At 46.8% G+C, this 26,583-nt stretch overlaps 2 protein-coding genes across 7 annotated transcripts in view; one reads left to right on the forward strand and one right to left on the reverse strand.

The window, feature by feature from the left end:
* The first annotated feature begins 340 nt into the window (after nt 1-340).
* LOC144093597 (uncharacterized) lies at nt 341-3,494 on the forward strand. Its single transcript, XM_077627151.1, has one exon. The coding sequence runs from the start codon at nt 374-376 to the stop codon at nt 2,822-2,824; it is 2,451 nt and encodes an 816-aa protein (XP_077483277.1). The 5' UTR covers nt 341-373; the 3' UTR covers nt 2,825-3,494.
* A 1,186-nt stretch (nt 3,495-4,680) lies between these two features.
* Nucleotides 4,681-26,583, reverse strand: part of Cul1 (cullin 1) — a 65,012-nt gene continuing 43,109 nt past the window's right edge. For all 6 annotated transcript variants that reach the window (XM_077627152.1, XM_077627156.1, XM_077627154.1 and 3 more), the window contains exons 13-20: nt 25,979-26,110; nt 24,290-24,410; nt 20,691-20,767; nt 16,614-16,748; nt 13,418-13,510; nt 9,246-9,488; nt 8,362-8,475; nt 4,681-6,139 (exon numbers count right to left, since the gene is read on the reverse strand). In XM_077627152.1, coding sequence (XP_077483278.1) covers nt 6,059-6,139; nt 8,362-8,475; nt 9,246-9,488; nt 13,418-13,510; nt 16,614-16,748; nt 20,691-20,767; nt 24,290-24,410; nt 25,979-26,110 — 996 coding nt within the window. In that variant the 3' untranslated portion in view covers nt 4,681-6,058. The remainder of the gene's footprint in view (nt 6,140-8,361; nt 8,476-9,245; nt 9,489-13,417; nt 13,511-16,613; nt 16,749-20,690; nt 20,768-24,289; nt 24,411-25,978; nt 26,111-26,583) is intronic.

Genomic DNA, 26,583 nt, shown 5'->3' on the forward strand with positions numbered 1-26,583 from the left:
ATTGCAAAGTACAAATGTTAAACAATAGAAAATTATAAAATGAAAGAGTGAATCTATCGGTTTGCATGGTGACGCAAGCAAAAACATGTCTGCAAGCGTTATAAGTCGGCAGAAAAAGAAGTGAAGCAATAAGGGAGTAAAAACACCTCCTAAGTTAAAAGAGACGGTTGAGAGAAAAACACACAAATCAGTTGTGATGCATGACGTGAGCAGAGACCGTTTGCGTTTCTCCCTTGCAGCACAAAAGTATTGCTCTAAAGTCGAAACCGAAACTTCTGGCGCTGCTGATACCCCTCGCGGCACCTGGTGACGAACAGAGCTCTTCTCCCATGACGTCATAGGCAAAGCAAAGTCTGGGCAGCAGGACAGGAAAATGCGCATATCAGCTGCACTCGTTGACGACGAAAATTATGTGAATATGGCTGAAACTCGCTTCATTGTCGAGTTTACGCCGCGCCCTATAAGGTTTCAGCTGAGCTTGCCGAGTGCTTCCAGCTGGACTACGGTGCAGAACACTCTGCTGCAAGGGTGCGGATTGTCCCCGACTGGGTCCGCCGTCCGCATAACGTACGCTGATGACGAGGATGAGAGGGTGCTGCTTTCTTCCGAACCCGAAATGCAGGAAGCACTTCGTGTCGCAGAGAAGAAAGGCAACGTTCTGCAAATACAGATCACGGAAGAGGATGCACCACCGCCAAGCCCAGCGACGACGCGACCACTGAGCTGCGCCCCCCACAGCAACGACTCAGGCGAGTTTGTGTTTGTTGGCGGAAACAGCGCATCGGCCGAGTCGGCGGCCAGCACGGACGCGTCTGCCGCAGCCACCGTTTCGTCCGAGGCGTCAGCCCTGCCGCGAGCCGATGCAGGCGACGGCAGTACAACCCCACCAGCCTGGTTCGTCGAATTCGTGCGAACGCTCAGGAACGAGCTCAAGGATGAAGTTACCGCAGAGGTTTTCAAGCGGCTCGACGCGCGCAAGGTCGACAGGTGGACGGCCGCCGCTGCCGCGGAGGCATTCCCGGACGCGCCGACGTGCGGCAATTGTCGCTGCCAGGTGCAGGGGGTTCGCTACCGGTGCTGGGTCTGTCCGAACTATGATCTGTGCGAAGTATGCGAATCGCTTCCGAGCGTGCACGACAGCTCGCATGCGATGCTGAAAATCCGTAAGCCCGCTGGCTTGCAGCAGGTCGCGCGTCGTAAGCGTTCCAATGGCTGCACTTTTCGGCCTATCCGGTCTCCAAACCGCGCGTCCGCCATCCGGGAGATGAAGCAAGAGATGAAAATGCAGAAACTCATGAAGAAACTCGAAAAGTATAATCTCAGGGACAGCAACATCTACAGACTGCCTGGTGCAGCGTCGAGCACCGAGAACTACTTGAGCCCGGACGCTTACGATTCGGAGTTCATCTGCGACGAGACCATCCCCGACTGGACCCACGTCCAACCGGGAACCCGGTTCACAAAGCGCTGGAAAGTGCGCAACTCTGGAAGCAGAGCATGGGACGAAACCATCCTTCTCAAGTACTGCTGGGGCACCCTGGGGCTCATGCCGAATGACACGGACATTGAGGCCCCCCGACTGTTGCCGAACGAAGAAGGCATGCTGGAAGTCCAGTTCTCGGCACCACACGAGCCCGGCCACTACCAGACTCACTGGCGAATGTTCAGTCCGCACGGCTACTTCGGTCACCGCCTGTGGTGCAACGTAGTTGTGGACCCTGCTCTCACCCTTGAGCCGAAGCAGAAGCACATGTCCAGCCTCAAGGTTGTTGATGGAGCTGACGATGACATCAGCCACGAGCCTGCCCTCAAGGCCGAAGACTTTGCCACTGGCCTCAAGGCTAACATTGTCTCGCACACCGCGACCCCATTCAATACTCCGGCTGCTGTTACCCCACGCAAGTCACCCGAGCCTGAGGAGGTAGAGGAGAACAGTGTGACAGCGCTTGGTTCGAACATGTCAATCCTGGACATGCCAATCCTTCACGACACTGAGGAGTCTGCCAGTGTGCTTAGCCTGAGCAGTGTGGACACCGAGGGTGACTTTGAGGTTGTGCCTCTGCCGTCTTGCTTCAATCTCAACATCCCGTTCAATCTGCCAGAGCCAAAGTCTGCAACAGAAAGAAGCGAGTTGACCCTGCAGAGCCCAGCAACTTCTTGCGAAGTGATAGCCAAGCCTACAAAGTGCAACTACTGTGACCCACTGCAGTGCATGTCCTCACCTGCCGTTGCACCTCCCCAGGGCTACAGTGATAACGACGGGGATGGCACTGTTCCTTCACGGTTTCAGGACCCGCTGGTTGAATCTGACTCATCCAACTCATCAGCCACTGCTACTCAGACGAGCACAGCTGACGCCAAGACATCTTCTGATCATGAAGAGAAGCAAAATGAAGCTAACTCCACAGAAAGCGCAGACAGTATGACCAAGGCAGCGGCAAAGCCAGCATTTTCTACACGGAAGACATACAAAGTAGAAGGTGTTGGAGATGCACTACCAGAAGCCCTAGTAAATGGAGCTCTGAGTGCAGCGGCCACAGTGTACAATACTGCCAAGACAGTCTTCTCGGGGATCCAGCAGGAAAGGCAGCGAATCAGCTCGCCACAGTGGACGCCACCGTCCACGTGCCTTGCTCCAGAGAACAAGCTCTTCGAGATGGGTTTCAGGAACAGGGAGCTCAATTCAGTCCTGCTGAAGAAGCACTCGGGAGACATCCAGAAGGTAATTGAAGAGCTCATCAATGCCAACGCAGAGAGCTGGTCCACAGCAAGGCCTATGGAGGGCCCTCCCACAGCACGTCCTTTCATGTGTTCCTTTGACTAAATTTGTCTCTGCACCTTGCGTATCCTCATTCGTTTCTGCTTTCTAATATTATAATCTTGCATTAACTACAGGAGCCTCTATTTAAGTGTGTATGTTTTTTTAAGCCATCATACTGCTTGCCTTCACCTTTGTTTAGCTAAAAATTAGTACAAGTATGCACAAAATGTTTGATCACAAGTTCTAGTACTTCTGTTTTCCCTGCTGCCTTGAAAATGTAATCTTTGGGAGCCATAAATCCTACAGTCCTGGCTGTGCCACTACTAGTGTGCTTTTTATGTATACTGTGAATTGATTTATGTTTTGGATTACAAGGATTAAGTCTAGTATTGTTACATGAAGTAGTAGTGTTTAGCTGTTTTTTTTTCGTTTTTTTTTCTATCTGGCTATAGAACAATGCTTTAAATGTTAGACAGTCACTTCTAGTGGTATGTTTTGAGTTGCAGTGCTAGACTGACATGTCTCTCCTTTTAGACTGTTAGCCTTGTAGAATGTGGTGCACATTGATGGGTATGCACAGCTTTTGAACACGTGATGCATCTGCAGGGCTTTTTTTTTTTCTTTGTGTGTACTCGCAACTGTCTGGTGAAAGCTGTCACTGGTCAGCCATCAGCTTGTCGTTTGTTTGCCCACATGTAACAGCATAGAAATAAAGACGAGTCAACGAAAACAACTGTTCAACTTTTTCAACCACAAAGTGGAGCTGCTCTAACGCGCAGCGTCTTTACAGAGGTTTTGACGAACGGGAAAGAGGGATGCAACTGCACTTCGTCGTGTGCCTCACGGTGAAGGTGGCTGCGCCAGCAGTATGAATTTCTTTTTCCCCCGACGCCTATTCTGCTGAGTCATGGCATTCGAGGTCAGCTGTAACTTCCGTTTTCATAACATCTACTCCAAAGTCTGGAATCACTCCAAACAGCGTACGCAGTTTGGTGCAAGGTATAGTGCTTAGAATAAGTATATTCTAGGCACTATAGTGCCAGGTATGCTCACGTAAAACAAAAAGTTCGTAAGAACGGCTGCGCGAGCGTAAGTTTTACTACTTTCCAACATTCAGAAGTCTCCTTCCGAAACCTATGCCTAGTGGCGCACACGCAAAAAAAAAAAAAAAAAAATTCACTGCTCGCAAGCGTAACGGTTTTTGCCCCACTTTCGTAAACGGCGCCCCTCGCTCAAACGTAATACGCTACTGCGCTACAAATAACGGATGCGTCGGATCATGGAGGATATACCAATTTGCCTCACGTCCCAGCCTGCTTGCAAGAGAATCGATCACCGTTGCGGCGATATTGATACAGCGCAGCGTTTAACGTAACCGCTATTCAGTCGGCTTCCTCGTGATGACGTTAAACTCCGTCACCACGGTAATGCGACCCGTCGCGCCGTCGCTTATGAAATTCGGTGCAGCGATTGCGCTTCCAACGCCACGCAAGTGCACGCTGTACCCACGGAAACGCCTGCCGCGCGACTGCATTCAGTACGCGTCAAGGCACCAGTCAAGCCATTTTGTTTCGTGGCGCGTACCAAGTGGACCGGCAGACGACGCCAGAACTACACCAGCCGCCCAAACTTTGTCCCAACGAGGCGTTTAAAAATGTTATTACGAGCCTCGGTACACGACGCACCTAGGAGTGCCAGCACATATCCCTAGGTCCCGAGATGGATATGATTATTTCACTACAGCTAACAAGCAAAGCTAAAACAAACCGTGGTTAAGACAATTCCCCAGCACCTTTCCATTAGCAGTCAATCGCATACAGCTGTAACAATATAGCTGCAACAAAAAACTGCCCTTCCTCCCCACGGATACCAGCCAAATTTGTTTAAAAGGAAAAAAAAAGGGCTACACAGTACCAAAGTGACAATGCATACTCTTCTGTGCACATTTTTTTATTGCTCCTCAGAATCCATATTTCAGCACTCTCATACACAACACGGTCTGCTTTTTCGAGGAGGGCAAGAGCCCAGACCCTCTCAGAGAGAGGAGCATGCTCAACAAAATGGAAAGAACCAGTTTTCCCTGCGGACTACGAGAAAAACAATCATGGGAGATGATCACTGGAGTGCGACAACACTGCACCCACCTTTCTCTGCGCCTCCAACAGCAAAAGCAAAAGAGAACAGGGCCGACTACAGAGTCAACACAAAAAAAATCAAGACTTTGGAACACGCTGGGGCACCTAAAATGAGCGCGCCAACAAATCGTTGCCGCTATCACAAGACAATGCTTTGGATACCAAAATCCCCAACTAACATGCACTTTATTTTTCTGCATGGCTTTTTATTTGCTCTGTTCATCAGGAAACAAAGCTGGTGACCCATGAAATGACAACTGTAAAGACAGTGTAGCAGAGCACAGAAGTTACATGCATTGGAGGACCACCAACCGCATTGCAAATGCTGGAAAAAGGAGAAAATAAGGAAGGGGGAGAAAGGGGCATAAAAAATAGGAGACCACAGAGAAAGGTAAAAAAAGGGGGGGGAAATGCAAATTTCACATTACAAAAAAAAAATTACATAGCACAGCACTGTTTCGTTTTCTCCACAAGTTCAGGTCGGGCCTATGCACAAAAGACGCCGCGCTGGCTGCAACAAATGCCAACAGGCAGAGAAACGTTCCTAAGGAGCCACACACACACACTTCACCTCGCTTACTATAGTGACATACCAGCAACAAACAGCATGTGTTACAAAGTCACAACAGAGGCCTTCATCTTTTCTTTTCTTCTTTCTCCCCCAGTTGAAGTCCGGTGTTTTTTTTTTCCTTTGCTTCGTTTAAAGTCCTGTCAGGAGGAGGAGGACGAGAAGAAGAGAACGAGCAGCACATACACGCGCACAGCTGCCAGAATTTGTCGTCTTCAGCGCACAACGTGACTGCCGCTGCTCCTCAGGCCAGGGCAAGTTCAATGGGGAGGCGTGCCTTGTGTGTTGGGCTGCTGGGAGAGGCACCAAACACCCTTATATGGTCGTAATGGCAGCGACAACTGCAGCACAGGAAATTAAAAAAAAAAAACTTGCGCGACTGACACTGTTCTCTTTCTCCACAATGAGAGGGGTGGGAAAAGGGGGGAGGTCTTGGGGCAGGTGCAGGAGCTGCGTCGCCATCTTCATACACAGTTTGGCTCAACTCTGAGAGCACGCCTTCCTTGAGGTTGTCTTCTTGTTCCCATGCCTGCCGCTTGATGTCCCGCCTCGCTCTTCTTGACCCTCCTTTCCCGCCCAGCTGGACTTGGTGCCTCACGCGAGATAAGTGTACGTGTCCTTCTGGCCGTCCGCCCTCTGCAGGTACTCCTTTTCTATTAGGATGTCTATGCATTTCTGCAAGAAAATGGAAGTGCCTGGTTAGACACTATGTACACACGCTTCACCAAACAGGTCGAACCAATTCATCGAAGCTCAGTGTCTCAATAAAAACCAGCCTCTCTGCCGAACCCAGACAACAGTTGGGGTTGTGGTCACGGATCAGCATTCAATATAATAATGCTGTGGAAGGATCACAGTTCAGAGCACAGAAGAGATCCTCCAGCTCCAAGATTCCTGAAAGCCATCAGTCATTTCTCAAGATCATACTTGTACGTAACGCGATAAAACTGACAGATTACTCGTAATAATTTGTATTTTCCCCAATCTTGTAATGCATTGATTACCTTTCTCATTGACATTCTCCTTAATCCAATTATTTTTTTCCAGTAATCGATTACGATTACTACCAATCTGTTATATTTTTTTCCAAAAACAAGTTTTACACATGGTATAACTTCTAAAACCTGAACTTGGTGGCAAATAATGGTGAGCACAGAATTTCCCTGTGTCAGTGCAACAGTGGTCGAGATGTGGAGAAGCCACGCATGCAAGGATGTCCACACATCCAAGCCGGAGTGGCCTGCATTTGACTAGCCTCGTGTTCTGCACTTCACATTTCAGCGTGATGGCACAACAGAATGTCATGGTTAGTGAGCTTCGGCTTTCTGCCCTCAGAGCGTGAACAACAACAAAGTACAGCACATTACATAACTTCAAGCTGATGCGCAAAGTCTTCGTATGGTAAAGAAATGCACTTCTCATGGGTGCCTATATCGAGACGCTCTTCAGTATCATTGCACCTGAAGTGTTCACAAAGAAACGCGAAAAAATGCCGAAGGCAACTTCGAAAAACAACTCCAGGTGAAATTATCAACGTATGTACTACAACAGACTGTAAATTATGCAAGCCACACCAGCTAATTTTCCCCATGTGTATATGCGCTATGCTAATACAGTACAATCTCAATGATATGAACACTGTTGATACGAATTTTGGGACAATATGAATTTGTAAAATTCTCTGGCAGGAGTGCATTGTGTAGAATATGCAGAATTTGGGACTTTCCAAATATTCTCCCGCACCATTACGAATGATATGAATGCGTGAGTCACGGCCACTGCCTCAAAAACTGCCCGTGCATTAGCAGCGCGCGGCCCGCACATCACCACCATCGCGATTACCAGTTACACTGTACGCACCTTAAGTAGCAAGCTGTGCCCGTGCGGCCATAAATAAATCCTGTCAGTCGTAAACAGATCTGCATGAGTGCATTCCCCATACTTCTGCATACGGCTTTTATTCTTTTTGGATGATACAAATTTTTTTGTGACCCCGTGAGATTTGTATTGCCGCAATTTTAGTGCGAAAGAAAAATTTAAAATAATGTAATATTAATATATTACATCTGTATGATTATTCAGTTACTTTTCATGGGCTGTAATTTACCACTGAAATCGGCTACCTCTCGGATGAAGTAACTGCAACTGCAATCGGTTACTTCTTTTCTGTAACGAGAACTAGACTGCTCGAGACGCACTGTCAGGGAAAGAAGTGCCCAGGATGCGCGAGCAGTTGCAAAAAACTTGGCCAGCGGCGGCGCATCCTGGGAACTTCTGTCCTCAATAGTACATTGTATGACGTCCTGATCAGTGCCTACAATTTCGCACAGCTGCAGAGTGCCATCACAGAGCATAGCCAAATGCACAGAGCCTATGGCACATGATTCAATGTGCTGAACTTTAATTTCCATCAAGCTCGGATCAGCTGGACTAAATAAAAGCTGCATGTGTAGTTTGACAGTGACCTGTAGACAGACCTTTGCTAGGCACCAGCGAGGCCCATACGCATGATACATACTAAAGCCAAAACAAATTAATTTGTGCAATGCCTTTCCATCAACTAACAGGAATCAAAGCAGTAACAAGCATGCAGAGGCGCTGTAAGCAAATGGGGCAGCATAGGTGCATTTGCCCCAAAGTGATCACTTTGCAAAAACAATTCATAAAGGAAGATCATCCCCAGTCATAAAATCCAACAAAGGACATCATTCACAAGATGTGAAGTGTGCGCAAATTATTCGCAAACCCTGGTCACTCCGACATTACCATTTATTAGTCAACCGCTACAATCGGTGCATGCTCAAAAGCAAATGACTTCAAAGTCACAAAAGTATTCGAAGGCAAAATAATGTGCCTATGGTGGTTCGCAAGGATCTGTGGCTGGAAAATGTGCTTACCTTAATTACAGGCACCCTGGGTTTAAACCTGGAGGACAGCTGGTTCAAAACCTCGGCGAGAAGCTGCTGGTGTTTGAGTGTCTTGCGCATCTTCATGATTCGCACTATGGCCGCCTGGAATAGCACACAATCACATATGTGAAGACACCAATGAGCCATACTATCCTGCTTTCTGGCCGCCATACCAACAGGACTAATCAAAAATATAAACACGCCTAAACATTATACCTCGAGCGTACTGAGCAACATCAATTCTAAGTGGCCAACAAATGCACAGAATGCTGGAGCTACCAGGTAGGTAATTGCTTGCTCCAGCACAATGCAAAAGGAGAATGACTGCACCATACTCGTAAGTAGTTACCTGCTCCCACTTTGACTCCAAACTAGACTGCTCAAATAAACAGGCAGGGAAATGCTGCTGCACGACACTCAGCCCATTCGTGCACACATAACAGATGACTTTCATAAATTAGCTTGCACAAATGGCAGTACAGAGATGCCATTACAGACAAGGTCAGCCACTAATGACCAATGCTCAGAAACAGACTGCCTTGCTTCTACCTTCTTCAAGCACAGCAGCACAGCTGACACACACAACTCAAAGTGCTGTTTCATCCAATTCGCAGTTTGCTGAGCTAACAGCACAGACCAAACCCTCTAAAAGCATTGGAGCCGTACACCCTTCAGCAAAAGGGATCCTCTCCAGAAAATTCAAACATATTTTCTTTTCTACCCATTAGAAGAAGCTCCGTGTCATGCACTATTTGTACAGCTACATTTCCATGTCCTTACTCTAATGGTTCAAGACCAATAGTTGCATGCCACGACACCAAAATGCCAAGCAGAACAGCAAGTTCGGGCTCTGCACAGCACACAGCACATGCCTGGATAAGGATTTTCCTGTCCTCTTCAATGTTCTTGTGAGTCGTCTCTTGTTCCACCTTCATCTCAGCCTTCATGGGGACGTTGATGTTGACACGCAGTTTCTTGTTCTTGTAGTCCTCAAAGAGGGCCACCACAGCTTCCGGCCGCAGCTCACAGTTGCCACCAGGTGAGGCGTCCTCCTCTTCTGAACACACTAGCAGCTTCGATTTGAGCAGGATCTGCAGGACCTGCTGCAGAATGTCCTAGAAGAGCAGGCAGGCAGGCAAGCAAACAAGTCAGCAAGACAGAATTGACATAACAGAGCACATGGCCTTCAAGGCAACAAAGCAGGGGTTTTCCATCGTTTTAGCATGGGAACACCTGTGGCTTCCAAAAAGTGCTGAGGAAATCTTCAGCGACTCTCAATCTGCGATTCGTAATTTCGCCAAAGGATGGGTCTCCCCCGTCACCCTATCTCTCCTCCGCTCCATCAAGAACCAACTCTGCCCGATCCAATTGATCTGGGTCCCGGGCACACTCATCCCTTCCAGGGAACGAGGCGGCCCACAATCATGCCCGAGGATTCGTCGACCGGGATGTGTTGTCGCCAGTCCTAGATCGTATGGTTACATTTCATGAATTAACCATGCACTACCGCTTAGGTAGACTTCTAAATCCCCCCGCACATATTTCTCTAACCAAACCCCAAGAGGTTGCGTGGAGGCAACTCTAAACGAACACCTTCCCCAGCCCCGCGATATATGCCCGCGTATACCCTGTGGTCTACTCTCCCTCCTGTCAACTATGTGGCCAACATGCCACTCTACCCCACATACTCTGGGCTTGCCCTCGGGACTCCCTTCCGCGAGGTTTGCAGCTCTCGAATCCAGACCAGTGGGAGGCCGCATTGCTCAGTTCTGACCCGGACACACAGATCCGGATTGTGACAAGAGCCCTAGAAGTCGCCGGACACCACGGGCTCATGGCCACTTGATGGGGCTATAACCCCACACCAACTGCGACCATGGTCGACGAAAATAAAGTTTATCCTCCTCCTCCCACATATGTCTTCGCTTCCATCCCTTCCTGCCTAATAAGCAGGCAAGCAAAAAGAAGTGTGTGAAGACGCACGTCTTCATAAACAAGCCCTAATTCCAGTTAATGGCAGGCTGTATAGTGAAACAGCCTGCTATAAGTGATTACAGTGTGATTAGCTTCAAAACGAACTGAGTGAAGGAAAGGTGGGGACCGAAACAAGCATAGATACAGGCACTAAGGGAGCCAAGAACACAAGGGTCCCACGAAACCTGGTTTAAGAGCCCCTGCAGTAAAGAATAAAATTAGCATATAAACTAATGGGTCAGGTCACGAAAGGCTCCGTGTTTGTGGCTCCTCGCAGCACAGCACCAATGAGGATGCAATTGGAACTGACACAAATGCAACAGCATCAAGACAGCCCTGCAGTGCTGGTGGGCCAGTGCAGCTAACATCTTTTCTGGAGGGCCTTATTAGTAATTGCAATGCTGACAGCTAGAAAATTGCTGCCTACCAAAGGAACTAGCCTGTAAGTACCACTGGTCAGCAGGCTGAAATGCAAAGCTCAGCCTCAACACTATAATAATCCACAGTCTTATGCAACAAATGGCATTCTTGTAAATATTTCCAAGAAGTTCAAAGCTTTCTCAATCAAACGATTTTTTGGCCCATTTCAACAACGCCCATGTGTATCTCTAATGAACACTGTTAGACTGAACTTTAGTATAGTGCTAAAGATGCACCAAGAAGCATAAATTACAGCCATGTGAAACTTAAGTGATGTGAGACAAATCATATAATCAGCATACTGTCCCTAAGAAATGTAAGAAAACCAGGGTGCCCACGTAATATGCATGGCCGACTAAAGAGTACAGTCCTTGAAGGGACCGGAATATCTGTTCTGTCTGATCAGAAGTTCATTTTAACAGAAGTGCTCCTAAATAAGATATGTGAGTACGTTAGGTGTGTCCATATATATGTTACATGAAAACAATGAACAAAATAGACTTACAGAGAGAGGATGATTGCAAATAGAGCCTTTACTGCACTATGCATGAAGTGAGCTTAACGCGGGGGACAGGAAACAAGCTCAAGTCATCCTACTTGAAAATGGCCGTAGGTCTAGTTTTCTTTCTTCCTTCTCTTTTTTTCTCAATGCATCCCACAGTGGCTGCTATTTGTGTGTCTTCTCTGATTTCTGCATTCTGTCCTGCTCTGAGCGCTTCGTTTAGTCTGTGGGCTGAGATCTGACGAAGGTGCCTTTTTTTTCACTGGCAAGTCCCTCCCCCCCAAGAACTCGTGCTTCTGCGAGACAGCTTTGCCGCTATTTGTGTGAAGCTGCGCAGAAGCCATCTCAGGGAGGGGTGCACTTTTTGAGTAGAAGCAGTTCCTATATTTTTTATTTCCTCGACATTGCCGTGCTGAAAGCCTGCGAGCGACGTGCCGAAAGCCTGCAAGCGTCGTTGCACAAGGTCACCGTGGCTCGTGGTAGCTGCAAAGGTTCACATTAACTGAAGGTCGCTCGAACCAGCAAGTCAAATTTTTTTTACTTAAGAGTCCCATGGGAAACCAACCAAAAGGAATCAGACTGTTCATTCTACTGGAGAATTCGTCTTAATGGGAGCTCACTGTAACAAATAAGTAAATAAATTTTAATGATGAAAATAAGAATGTAAAGCAGGTTGGTACAATACCCACTCAAATAGAAAAACACGATGCATTTGCTGCTTCAACTAATTGCACTTAATTGGCAGCCCTTGCATCTAAGCAAGTTATTCCAAACTAAAACTAAAGCCCATTTCACATGCTGCTAATTTTGCAGCACCGATACTGCGAATTCGGTGCCGCCACTGACGCCGCAATGCAATTGCCGCTCAGTCGTTTCACATGCAAAACAGAACATGCAAATTCGTTCGGTTATGACAACAGGGTTGCTAGATGCCTGCTTATCCAACCTGTGAACAAACGCAGCAGTAATACAACATAGAATGTGTTTACGTTGTTGTAGTCATGCGCACTTTTAAATACAAGGTAACATTTTGAAACTTTTTATCAAAGTAAACAGTTCTGAATTATTCAAAAAGTACATGACGGCCAAAGCCAACCCCGACAAGGAGCCAAGCAGTGGATGCTCCCTATTGGTCAGTCGCAGAGCGAACACACGGGAACTTTCCCGAATCTAAGCATGCTAAGCAAGATCCACCCAGGGCTATATAGCAGCAAATGCCCGTGGTGCGAGGACAAAGCCACGTTAATTCATACAACGTGGTGTGAAAAGAGAACAAATGCGGCTGCAATAAACAGAATCCCGAGTGCAGAGCAGTGGGAGAGGATGCTTTCCAGTGAGTATCCGGCGGTCCAGGCAGGACTGGTCCGGAAAGCCTACCTGGCGGCAAGACTCAGTGGGGCCCTGGACTAGGGGCTCCAACCCTGCCACAAGAGCCACAGACCACATCAAAAGATGTGAAGAGTGCCTCTACACCGAGACCCACCCATATATTTCTATGAATAAAGTTATTACTACTGCTACCAACGCTGCGAATGAATTCCAACCGTACGGAAATCGTTCGCAAGTCGTCTGCGGCAAGAGCGGCGGTCCTCTCCAGCTGCAGACCGTCTGCACTCTAACGAATACACAGTGTCATGACGATGATGAAATTCGCAGCATGTGAAACGGGCCTAAGGCAGAAATGCATTATGCACCCCACAAAAATCCACACGGGCCATGAAGGTGCTCTGTACAAGCCATTACATACATGCAAGCCACTTGCCAACCATTCAGAGAATTCAGAGAAGTACAGCCACATAGCAGCGGCTATTGGTGCCAAGCACATTCTGACTTGCCTGCCTGTTCATTAGCTTCACTGGTGACGGTGTTGCAGATGCCAATCATACCATCATTTTTGTGAGAGAGACTGTAGTGTTGTCAATAAAGTGTTACCCAGAACAGGCCTTCAATACTGAGAGGCAAGTAGCTGAGAAGCATTGTTAGCAGTCAGTGTTGTAGGCATTACCGAAAAAAAGTAACTAAATACGTTACTCGTTATATTTGAAGAAAAAAAAGGAACGCGTTACTGCCCTAAGTTAGTCCCCATGCTCAGTCCCAAATCAAGAAACAAATGTGTTAAAACAGTGACAGCAAACAAACACAGCCAACCATTTTGATGCCAGTCCCTTCTTGAAGCTGCTGCACTGTGTAGGAGAGTTCAATGTTGTACTGCAACAGGACAGCCATTTGGAAGGTGGACGCCTGCAAGTAGAGATGAACACATACTTGCCACTCAAAGGTTGCCAGGCTCTTTCTGCGCAAGGCCAGAGAGCTTCACATAAGCTTCTGTGTTCATTCCTAAGGTAAAAACATTGTACGCCAATGAAGCAAGGAGTTGTTTTCGTGTGACGATATTATACTACAAGCCTAGAATTCATAAACTCACCAGTAGCCTAGCAGATGGTGCTACGCTGACAAATGGGTGTCGGTATGTTATCTCCCTCACGACTCAAGATAGCAATGAGACTGGTGGGCCAGCCCACAGAAGTACTGAAGCACTTTTCGGAGCCCACAGAAGTACTGAAGCACTTTTCGGAGCTGAAACACCTCAGAGACGGAGGAGATCAGAGCCCATTAATTTTTATCCAATACTTGCCTTGGTAGCAGCAAAATGACTATGCACCATTCCCAGGCAGTGGGTGCAATGCATGTTTGAGTGCACACTGTGATCTGCTGAGGCAATAGCATAGCAACACAGAGATCACTGTGTCTGATGCAAATGGGTTTTTCAACTGTTTAGAGCAGGGCTTCTCAAACATTTTTGCCTCAAGAAATCCCAACAGCCCTCCACGCTTCGTGTCGATCCACGCACAGACGAAGCGTCACAATTGATCAGTGTTCCCTATGAGTAGACCTTCCAAGCTTTTTTACCATTGTTCATTTTGCAAGCATTTGCTGGTCTTCTTGCTTTCAGCAATCCGTTTTTTTATTAAATTCATACCTCCCACTCTAGCTTCAAGACTGGAATGAAAAAAAAAATAGCCACAAAACATTCTACTGCATTCATGTGCTCCACTGGCTAGGGTACACACAGCATCACGCGACAGCTCGCCTGGCTTTCATTGGCCATCTGCCGCTCTCCACTATGGCAGCAGCGCAGTTTCAGCATTTTTTTTTTGTTTCAACAAATACTGGTTTTTCGCCACATATAGGCTCACCAGAACCAAAACTACCCTGGGCCTGGTGCCGCTGTCACTGTCGAATCGCCTAGAAAAATGTCCCATGTGGGCCTTGCGAGCTCCAGCAGAGATGTAGGCGCATTTTTTCTTTCTTTGTCTCTACTTGGCCTGGCTCGCATGCAGGCAGCATCAACGGTCGATGAGGAACAGAAATGTGAATGCAGATTGATGTTGAGAGTGAGCTTGATTTCAAAATGACATCAGGTGTAATGCTGCCATTGCTGGCACTTCGCCCGACCGTTCTGGCACAACATGCAAGATAATTTAGCACTTCAAAATTGAGGAATAGCAAAACGAGTTTTAATCAGATACAGAACCTCGCCCGCAAGTGCACCGGAAAATAGGGACAGGCCAGCGTGGGTGCTCGAGGAACCCACCAATGCAACCCGCGAATCCCAGGAGTTCCGTGAAACCCAGTTCGAGAACCCATTGTCTAGAGTTGTGTGGTATGCAGGGTTTAATGCCCCAAAGCTGCCATAGTGGAGGGCTCTGGATTAATTTAGACCACCTGGGGTTCCTTAACATGCACTCAAAAAGCACAGAACCCAGGCATTTTTACGTTTCACCTCCTTCAAAATGTAGCCATTGTGTGTGGAGTTCTTCGGATCAGCAGCAAAATGCCATAGCCCCTAAGACACCACGATAGGTCAATAGTCTAGGGTTGTGATATTTGTCTAGAGCATCTGTTGTTCCCCTTTTCGCTGCCTTTCTTCTTCCCACAAATCTGCCATAATGGGGAATCTGTTTATCTTGGTGGCCACGATGAAACCTTCAACAACGCATAGTGCATGCTGAGTTCTGATTGTGGCCACCACGCAACACAATCTATCAGTTGCCCACTCTGATCAGACTCCCTTTAGTCTGGGCTCCCCAAGTACCACACTTAGTCAACTCTCGACAAGCTGAACTCCTGGGGGAATGGAAACTGGTCCAAGTTGTGAAGGGCTCAAGTTAAGGAGAGTCTTTTGAACATGCTGAACAGTGATAGGATGAAAGCATCAGTTCAATAAACTATAAATTTATAATAAGTGAGTTTGAAGTCTGAATTAACCAAATTCCACTGTACTTGAATATAACCAAAAGCTTTTTTTTTTCTCATACAATCCGCTTCAAACAGCACGAAGCATCATTTTAGAAACCAGGAAAAAAAGTGTAATTTATTTAATTTATTTTTTTGCTATTCTTCATGAGATAAACCATGCAGCACAAAAGGAAGGCACAGCCATGGGACATGGGCACGTGAGTGGAAAGAACGGGTAAGAGAGACATGGGCTGTAGAAGGCAGTGAAGACAGTTGAGAAAGTGGAGACAGCGAAAGAGCTATGCTATGTGGAGTATAGAGAAGACAGAGGGAAAAGGAAACGAACGGCACAGGGCTAGGCAGGACAAAACACAATACACATGCGGAAGCGTAGCAGAAACAAACGATGGCAGCCATTGCAGCAAGGAAGGCTGCATGCATTGAAGAGACACTGAGAACAACAAAGTCCGACCTTTGTTCTTAGCAAAATTTGATTGTTTAGCTTTTTTGGCCTCAGTGAGCACGTTCACTCAGCAGCAAAAGACATTACTTAGTGCTGAGGAATTTGTAGTTGAAAATGGAATGTTTTCTTTAGCCACTCAATAGACCAGTCCCTGGAGTAATGATGTCAAAAAGGTGTGGCCCAATACGCAGAATAGTTCACTTTCGGTTCTGAACCGGTTTCGCAAGTGTCAAGCACTCCCCCGCCGCCTTTGTTCCCCAATTCGAGACGACTTGCAGCCTTTCTGCTCCCCGTCTTTCTGCAGCCTTCTCATATGCGACAGTGTGGCTTGCGAGAGACTTTACGTGGTAACCGCGTCGCACCATGAAGGATGCTGAGGAAACCCTCGTGATTTTGCTGCTTCGATGCTCTTGATAGTGTGCCAACAATAAAGCACTGATGGAAAGATGAAAGTTAGTTAATGCCGCACCATTCTCATCTCAAAAGCAAGCACCCACTGTCCGGTCATCCACCAAATAAATTCACCTCAATTTCAGAGTCATTTAAGAATTCAAACTTTCGGACAATTTGAACATTGTCTCAAAATAACGTGCGAGATAAGTTTGAAATAACCGCCTTCTACTGTACACTCTCCAACCCCACCTGCAGTGTGTAGCGGTTCTTGTGGAAGCAGTTGGCAATCAGCTCTCCCTTGGACATGTTGTACAGCCAGTGGAGCTTTCGGCCACTGTGCTGGCTGCTGTAGAACATTGTGAAACGCTGAACGCTTCGTTCCAGCTGGAATTGAAGAAGTGTGCACACAACAAGGTCAACAGCTATTCACACAGCATGTCTGCCGAACCATACATAAGTATACTTGCAAGTTTTGCTGACAAAAATTAAAAAAAAAAATTGAACTGGTCCACCTCACCCACTACAGTAAGATGAGGCACTTCAGTGCACTGCTGCAGTGACTGTTCAGCGACGTCTGCCTGGGCCCATCATCGGTCACACAAGTTGCCACTTTGGTTAAGCTGGTCATCTTAGCTTGATGAGTGAATGATTGGTTTTCTTTCTTTCTAAGTGGTCTATTAAATGTGTAGCCTACTAAATAGATGCTTCTTGTCTGTGAGTGACAACGCACCTCTTGCAAAGTTCTGTCTGCATCCTAGCCACTGACTTTCCTTTGGACTACACACAGAATGAATCGTATAGTGTGGTACATGGTGTTTACAGTCCTATAGCTGGGCTATGACACGACACGGGCTATCAGAGATACCCATATGCGTTAAATGCAAAACTAAATTACGGATGGCAACACTCAAGGCAGAGAAAAAAAACATTGGAAATGCACGTGCAATAAGACTACGCTTTGTGCACTTTGTGACAGCTACAATTCTAAAATTATTTACAAAAAATTACTTAAGGGGGGACACGGGTCTTTCGGGCCGAAAAATCTCGAAAAAATCAGTTTTTAAAAAATGTTATTTTTGAAATCAGCAGCCATTTATCTACCTCTCTGTTAAATTTCTCGCCTCTAAGGTCAGTATTTTACTCACAATACCAATTTATATAATCCATGTCGCCCGAATTTGAGCTGAAATCGGCGCCGAAACAGCAGTATTTCGCAAAGCGTAGCTCCGGTTTCATGCGCGGCACCGCTGCCATCTTGGTCTCATTTGAAAAAGCCGCCTTTCGCCTTCAATTTCCCGCCACTACGGCTTCCGTTCGCCCATTGGTTGCCGAGAAAATAGCAAAAAAGAAAAGGTAGTATTCAAAATCCTATTGGCTGCCGCGGATCACGTGACAGCAGGTCGTCATCCGATTGGTGGAGCTGGCTGGCAGCGTCTGCTTGACGCGCCCGAGCCGCGGGGAGACGCGACTCTTTGTGCCGGACCGTGCAGTGCAAGAAACGCGCAGCGATGCCTGGTTCAGCGCGCAAGGTGCACTCAAGGCATAAATTCGGCAAGAAAAGGAAGAAGTCGCTGGTCGATAACCTCGAGACGCCCTGCTGTGCGCCCCGACAATGATGAAACTCCTGCGCTGAACGATCGTGTCGGCGAGGCCGCGCAGGTAGGCCTAACGCGCTCCGCGGCACGGGAAGCTGTAAGCGGCAGCGCCCGCATCCGCCGTGATACAGTGATGCTGGAGCCCTCAGATGTGCTCCAAAATAAGACGAAGACTGAACAAAAACTGCGAGAACTCGCCTCAACTCCAGCAACGGAGCGGAAGTCTCGTTGTTTACGTGACGGCAGCGCGTCGGACTGTCTGCTCGACGAGGCAAGCTTCACGATCGTTTGTTTGGAATCGCTCAACAGTTTGTTGAAACTTGTGAAGTGTAAAATGTGTGGCGGCAATGATTTGAGCTTCGTAAAAGATGAGCGAGAATACGGCCTTGCCGTTAAACTTTCTCTTCAATGTGCGAGCTATGGAGACGCATCGTCTGCATGGAGTTCGCCGCGGGTATGTGGCGATCAGAAGATCAACCCTTTTGTGGTGAATGTGCTCGCTGCTCGTGCAATGCAGAGCACTGGCAACCAGCAGACAGCTCTAAATGACATTTTTTCATCGCTGAACGTTTCGCACCGCGGTCTCCACAATAAAACGTGGCGAGACTATGTGAAAAAAAAGTTGACACCTGCAGCAGCTCGTGCAGCCGAAGAAGTTACACAAGAGTGTGCGCGGTCGGTTCGAGAACTGAATTGGACCTTGGGAACCCCGGCAATATTGCAGTATCATACGACGGCACTTGGATGACACGCGGCCACACATCCCACATTGGTGTGGGAACCGTCATCGAACTGTTTACCGGGCTTGTGCTGGACTATGTTGTATTGTGCAACTTCTGTGCCGGCTGCGAGCGAGGCCCAAAAGAAGGTGACCCATCATACCAGTCCTGGAGGGCTGGGCACCTATGCCAAAAAACTCAGAAAAAAAGGCTGGAGAGATGGAAGTTGAGGCAGCCCGTATTCTTTTTGAAAGGTCGTTGAAGAAGTGTGGCCTTCGCTATACCACAATGCTTTCGGACGGTGATAGTCGGGCTTTTCTAGCTGTGCAAGAGGCAGATGTGTATGGATACATCAAAGTAAAAAAAGAAGACTGCATAAACCACGTGCAGAAACGTATGGGAACAGCGTTGCGGACTTTGTTGTCCAAACACAAAGGTGCCGAAAACCTTGGAGGAAAAGGCAAACTGACAGGCAGCCTCATAACAAAGTTAAGCTCCTATTATGCCTGGGCTTTAAAATCCCATAATGGGGATGTAGAGGCTACGCAGAAGGCTGTGATGGCCACCTACCACCACATTACCTCTACTGATGAGGCATCAAACCATAGCTTCTGCCCATCGGGACTGGACTCTTGGTGCCAGCAAAATGCGGCAGCAGCCCGAGGCGAATCTGCTCCAAAGCATCGGTACAACATTCCACCCCATGTTGCTAAAGCATTGCTCCCTGTCTACGAGCGGCTGTCGGATAGGAAGCTCTTAGAGCGGTGCCATAGGGGTAAAACCCAAAACAGTAATGAAAGCCTACACTCTTTGATATGGGCCTTTGCACCGAAAGAGCGCCACGCATCATTGTTTACTGTTGAGGCTGCCGTGGCTGAGGCAGTAATGCGGTTCAACGCAGGCAGCAAAAGAACTTCTGCAGCAATATTACAGGAACTGGGCCTCAATACGAATGCTATGAGTGCAAAAAGAATGCGAGAGAAGGATGAGCGCCGAGAGCAAAAGTGCACTCGAAAGCATTCCATTGCGGAAAATATTCAAGGAGTGCTCAAGAAGCGGCACCTGGATACTACTGGCAATCAAAAGGACTACATTCCTGGTGGCTACTAGCCATTTCCTATTGTAAATATATTACTGCACTTGTAAATATTTATTAAACTGTCCCCTGCTTGTTTTTGGGGCTTTTCTCAAAATGCATATGGTTGACTGCTAGCAGTCTTGAGGCCTTGATATCTCAGCAACCAAGTCACATAGAGCTGAAATTTCGGTTGCAATGGAAAGCCTAATGTATGCTGTGTGAAATGTTGGGAGCAGATTTTTTCATTTTACCTTAAAAAAATAATTATTTTCGTTAATTTACCATTACTTGGTACACACATTTTTTATACTGAAATTCAGAAGGTTGTAAAATGAGTAATAATTGACATATCAAAAATCTGCTCTCAACATTTCATAATTCACTATTCTGGCTATCTAACCATGCCTTAAAATTAATTTTAGATGAAATCATTATTTTGCTATTTGGGCCTCAAACAATGGGCATTAATTGTTAATTATCTTGAAAACTAATTAGCCTACACTTAAAATAAATGCATATTTGAAATCAGCATAAAAATTTGAATAAGTCTATGCATTTTTATTAAGATTGGTCAAAAAATAACAAAAATAGCTTTAAGACCAGTGTCCCCCCTTCAAACACCAATTCCAGACTTTGAAGCATGCATTAGCATACTGTTCCTATGTGCTGCCTGTATGGTTTATTCATTCATACCAGCCCAGCAATCTTGAGAAAAAGTTCGCTCTTAAAGCCAGCTTTTCCCAACTGCACGGGGAAGCAAGTCGTATCTCCATGAAAGTCACTGAAAGGGTGCACGAATACAATACAAGCACTGCAGGCCACAGTTACGTGCCCCTGCCACAGAAAATGACCAGCTCGTTGTTAAACACACTGCATACAGCAGTCATGGTTTCACAACGAGACCACTTCAAATGAGCAATGTGAAACAGCTTACCGCCTGCGGCAGAGCTAACGTGAATGACTGTTGGAATGGCCATGATCCAGAGCTCAGGACCTGTATACTAAAGTCCACTGAAACGAAATCGGCAGAACATTTAAAGAACAGCAAACTTACGACAGCGTTCCTCTTTTCTGTGAGACAGTAGCAATGTGCAATAAACACTGCTTGTCTCACAATGCAAGGTGAGCTCAGGACTGATCACCTTTCCATGAAAAAACCCGCAAGCGCACTTCAAAAGGAATAGCAACACCAAATTTCGAATATCGTTCTAGAACGTTCTACTGCTTGAAACTGAAAACATCACTGCTGGCCATGAAGTAATGCCACTTTTGCAAAGGTGCTGTGAATTTTCTTAAAACAAAAACAAATAAACTCTAAAGGGTGGTCTTGATTTCAATTCTCGGCAAGTAAAGGGTCAAGGGCTTGAGTTTAAAACAGGAAAGCCGACAAAGGGTGCATTGAGTTTCTTACCAAGAGCATCAGACTAGCAGAGAACCATGCCTGTTGGATGCATGCACTGCGCATGACCAAGCCCTTACAGAATTTTGCCTTGTGGCATTCTAAATTGGCCAAAGAAAGACAGGATCATGTGGGCACTTGGCCAAAAGATGCTTTCCTTGCCACGTCACTAGGCTGAAAGAAGTGGATGGCCCTCACTTAACAACAGGGCGTCTTTGTGAAAGGTTGGCTAATAAGTAGGGGTGTGCGAATATTGAAATTTTTGACTATGAATCGAATATCTGTTCAGTACTGAAAAAAAAAAAAAAGATTTCAGAAAAAGGCAAACAAGCCCTTATTTTTTTAAAATAGTGCATTGTCATTGCAACTGAAATAGACAAAACTAGACTGACTCAGCACAATATAAAAAGCATTATGTGCCCATAAATGTACACTGTTTGGTTAGACAGCATAACAGTATGCAAATGAGTACAAAATGAAATTCATGAATGACACTCTGAGAGCTAAAATATAACATGATGACCAGTAAAACATCGATAATTAGGATTTCAAGAGACCAGAAGAAACGCTCGAATTACTCAGCGGTCGATTTATAAAATGCCCCGCGCCCCCGAAAAGAAAAAAGAGAGAAAATGCCAAAAATACGGTGAAGCCTTATGAGGAGGCTCCATCACACAAACACCGAAAAGCCCATGAAAAACGTACAGTTTCAGTGCCCTGGAAGAATAACGCAGATGAAAGCAAGGGGAACGCACATTGTTGTCGCGGAATGGCGAGACGGCTTTTAAAAAATGCTACTTGCGAGTCGGCACCCAAAAGTGACGCACAGCTGGGTTTGGGCAACCGGCGAAAGTGCGGACTGACAGCTGCTGTCACCACGAGCTAGCGGCGAAGCTCAGAAACAAACTATGCAAGCAGGCTTCTGGCCTCATGACAGGAGCCTTCCACTTATTGTCACGCCTGCTGTTATGTACATTTAAGAAATGCACCATGCAATAGGTGGGTTTTTCACACGCCCGCTTTCCCTGCTGAGACATCTCTACTCACTCCTTTGAGAGCCACATGCAAAATTCTATAAGTGCGTTGTCCCACATATCATAGTTGACCAAAACAAGCTGGTGGCGCTCAAGAGTTCTGAAGGTAACAGAACGAGTGCCGTAGGTTTAGGTATGCAACACATTATAAAGGATCACGCAAACAAGAAAAAAAATGAGCTTAAGCGTTGACTGTTCGAAGCAGATGTTCGGCCGGCTTGTTCTCATCAGGTGTCACATGTGGGAAAGCCCACTTGCGTACCGTATTTACACGATTGTAAGTTGACTGGAATGCAAGTCGATCCCCCCCCCCCCCCCCCACCCCAAATCACATTTCCGAAAAATAATAAAAAAAAAAAAACTTCCGAGGTTGTTTAAGCTTGGCCTTGAATAGTTGAAGGCAATAGCATTATCCAGCGGCCGCCGTTTATCGCCAGCCGCTATTGGCTGCCGTGTGCGCGGGCGTGCCCGTGGGCACAATCCAAAGCGAAAATGTATTAGTCACTGGACTACTCCTCCACACTCGCGCCACTGTCCTCACTAGCGCTGCCGTCGTGATCGCTGCTGCGGTCCCACAGTACGTCTTTCTAACGTCGTCGTCCAGCGAAATCCCGCACTTCGAAAAACAACTACATCACGACATCGCGTGGCACAGCTGAAAATTTTCCTCGCTGCAGCTGCCACACCTGTATCACCCGTTGCAAACGTCGGACTTGCAGCCCGGCGCGCGGCTGTTCGTTTCTTCGGCGTAAAAAATGGCAGCCATCTTGAATGTGCCGCGCCTGTCGCTTGCCAGACCTGGAGCACAAATGATGACTGACGAAGCACTACATTAAAAACTTGTGAAATGCGGCCGGCAGTAGTCAAATGCGTCAGAGCCAAATAGAAACAACGCGTCGGCTTGTCTGTCGGCTATCGACACTCCCTAGCACCGCTGCCGTTCCGAGTGGGAGTGCCGCCTCGATCGGAACAGCGGCCTTTTCCATCAACTATCAACGCTCCCTTGAGCGCCGGGCGTGCATTTGAAAGTATAAAGAAATCGTACACGCTTGAGCTTCCCGTAAAAAGCGATTGCGTTATTGGGCCGCCGCCGCTTATCAGCAACCGCAGTCTGCAGCCACGTGTGGGGTGCCAGTTTGTTGTTTATCGATTGCAGCCATCGGCCACCGGCCGCGCGCGCGGGGAGGAGATGCCAGTTTTGCGCGTTGACATAGCAGCTGCTCAACACGCAGCAAAAATGCAACCACGTTGTAGCATGCCCGATATCTCGTTAGTCTCGCCTTTACTTATAGAGCGATGTTTTCGTTTCGAATCTGAGTCAACCACCCCCCACTTCGGATTTTCACATTTTAAAAAATAGGCCGACTTGCAATCGTGTAAATACAGTAACTTCGCATCGGGGTCAAACCTAGCAATGTCCAAAAGCGATCAGTCCACGTGACAAACATCGGAGAACAAAGCGAGGAGGACGCCTCTAATTTTTTCCTAGCACTTCAAACTTTACCTCTCAATAATTTGCCCAGATATTGTGGTTTTGTAGTGGCCCAACCTATGAAACTTAACGCAGTATTTGACCGTCATAGAAAATTTTTTAATACATTCGGAAAGTCTTGAATATCAATTCCTCAAATCGAATACAAACCAAATATCAATCATATCCATATTCGAAATTTCGAATATTTGGACACGCCTAGTGATAATCTTAAGAACGAAAAGAATAGGTCCATAGGGGCAATCAGACGAAAGAACTTTGCAGTCATGTCTCATTGGACATCTTGCTGCCTCAAAAATGTGGCCACCAGATACGTCATTGTTTTATTTACCGCCTAGCTGTTCATCACATCAGAGGAGCAGGTGAACGCCAAACGAGAATGCCTGCATAGTCAACCTTCAGACTTGCTTTATGCATGCCAAAAAAACACATAGTCCATAAAATTCCCTCTCCTGAGGTAGCTATGCTCTACATGGAAATCGTCAATTTAGCATTTCACTGCTTCAAGCCTCTAAACTCTTGATGGAGTGCACTGGCAACTTGCCAACCCAAAAGAAACAAAAGCACCGAGTGGAATGGAACATCCACACTTTCTGCCCATGACTCACGTCCAAGGGCGTCTTCAGAATTCGACATGTGCTTCCGGAATTGCTCGTTGAGGTCCTTGCTCACTCCAATGTCCTGGAACATGCGCTGGAGCTTCGAGGTGTACTCAAAGCCACAGGCTTGCTGCAAATTTGCACACACACACAGCTAGTCAGTAACACAAACCATCAGTGCCAACAAGCAGCATTGAAATGACACGATTTCATTGCAGTTAGCAAGTTGCAGGAGAAATCACAGTATCTCAAAAGCATATTAAGGCACTGCCAGCATGTTAATGGTGAGCAACATAGTGGACCTGACAATGGCGTCATTGAGAAAAGGGAGATTATCTGAACCATCACATCCCTGCACAAAAGGATCGTTACGTTTATGGCGGTTTAACGTCACAAAGCAGCTCAGGCTATGAGGGATGTTGTAGTGAAGGTCTCCGGAAATTTCAACCACCTGGAGTTCTAACATTGCACAGCACTGACATCGCACAGCACACGGGCCTCTAGAATTTCGCCTCCATCGAAATTCGGCTGTCGTGGTCGGAATCGAACCCGCTTCTTTCGGGCCAGCAGCCGAGCGCCATAACCACTGAGCCATCATGGCGGCAAAACGATCGTTAGGCTGTCCTCAAATTTCACCACAGGCAGGTGGTGTTTGATAGCACCTTTTTGACTAATGCCAAGTTTAGTGACACTATTTGCCTAGTTTGAAGTTCCTTATACTTCTGTAGCATCTTTCAATAAACCGAGACAGCTTTTAACACGTTCACTGCGGCGACAATTTTCCGAGCCCTAATCCCTGTGCAGCGTGGATCACCGGTGGGCCACCTTTGATTTTCCTGGGTGAATCACGACAATCCACAACTACAATGCTCAGGGAGCCACCGCGAAGCTGATTTTTTGAGCCGCCAATAAATGGCAACAGCGACATGGTCTGTATGCTTTTCACAGGCTCTTAGGTTAATCAAAGCTGATCAACGGATTCATCGTGCGACTCAGTATTCGTTGCCGCACAGTATGAATACACAACATGACCCACCAGTGACCCACGACACAGTGAACATGTTAAGAATCTATAAGCAGTTGTAATTATTTCTTGACAATACACCTGAAACAACTAGCCCACTGAGGCTGAAAAGACGCACATTCTCCTTTGTTTACTGCTCTACTTACCGCTTAACTGCATTTGTGTACTTGACATTACGTTTCCGGTGCAATACACAACTATGGCACAAGGTAGGTACTAAGGTTCCCCTGTTTAATGTATCCAACGACAACTTCATCCAATTTTTTTCTTCGTACAAATCAATTGCTTGCCCCTTTTTTTTCTTTAATTGGCAGCAAAACACATTTACTGCTGAGAAAATTGCATTTAAAACTATATCATTTTTTCCCCGTCCTTTGATTCAAACTTGCAACATCCAAGACCAATAAGGACTCTGATCAGCACTTGGAAGTGACTGGCGGTGCGACCTAACTTCTAGGATCCGCACTCTTAAGAGCTGTCTCGATATTGCAGTTAGCTTGTGAAAATGGCCATTGCCGGCAACACCTGTATTTTACTTTTGGCAATTCTCTAGCTTACAAGAGCTCCCCTTTTCTGTGAATGCAGCCTCTTTTGTCATTAAAATCTACTGATACAGGCCAATTTCAATTTGTCAAGGGAGGTCTGAAGCAAAGGCATCAAGAGGGGAACTGTACCTTGAGCTTGGAGATCATGCTGGCCTCAGCATCATCACTGGCCGACATGTGTTGCACTAGCCGCTTAGCCAACATCTTGCTGTAGAACTTCTGGAATACATCCTTGTCCTCGATGTACTTGAACACTATCATCTGCACAAAGAAGGTGGAAAGACATTGCTTGCATTATCACTCAGCACAACAGCGAAACCGAACACAACAGCACTGCTTAGCAGTCACAAATCGTGCCACTCATTTTGAAGGAGCCCATCAGACATTTGGCGGAGCTCTCTCAGTAGTCCTCCTAGCCTACTGGAAGATACAACAGCAGGCACTGTGCAGCCCCGCAATGCTTCGCCAATCAAGTCGTCCTTGCTGTCATCGTCCAAATTGCATCCAGCGTTGGACAAAAAGGCTGCTTTCCTAGTTCTCTCATATTATCCCTGTTCCACAGCCAGACGTGGCCAGCCTATATCAGCAGAACGCCCCAATCTTGCCCCAAGAACACCCCAAGATGGCTGTCATTGTTTGTGCCGAAGAAACGAACTGCGCGCCGGGCCACAATTTCGACTTTCGCAACGGGTGATACAAGTGTGGCAGCTGCAGCGAGGAAAATTTTCAGCTGT

Source organism: Amblyomma americanum, chromosome 6 (genome assembly GCF_052857255.1).
Source record: "Amblyomma americanum isolate KBUSLIRL-KWMA chromosome 6, ASM5285725v1, whole genome shotgun sequence".
In the NCBI taxonomy this organism is placed as follows: domain Eukaryota; kingdom Metazoa; phylum Arthropoda; class Arachnida; order Ixodida; family Ixodidae; genus Amblyomma; species Amblyomma americanum.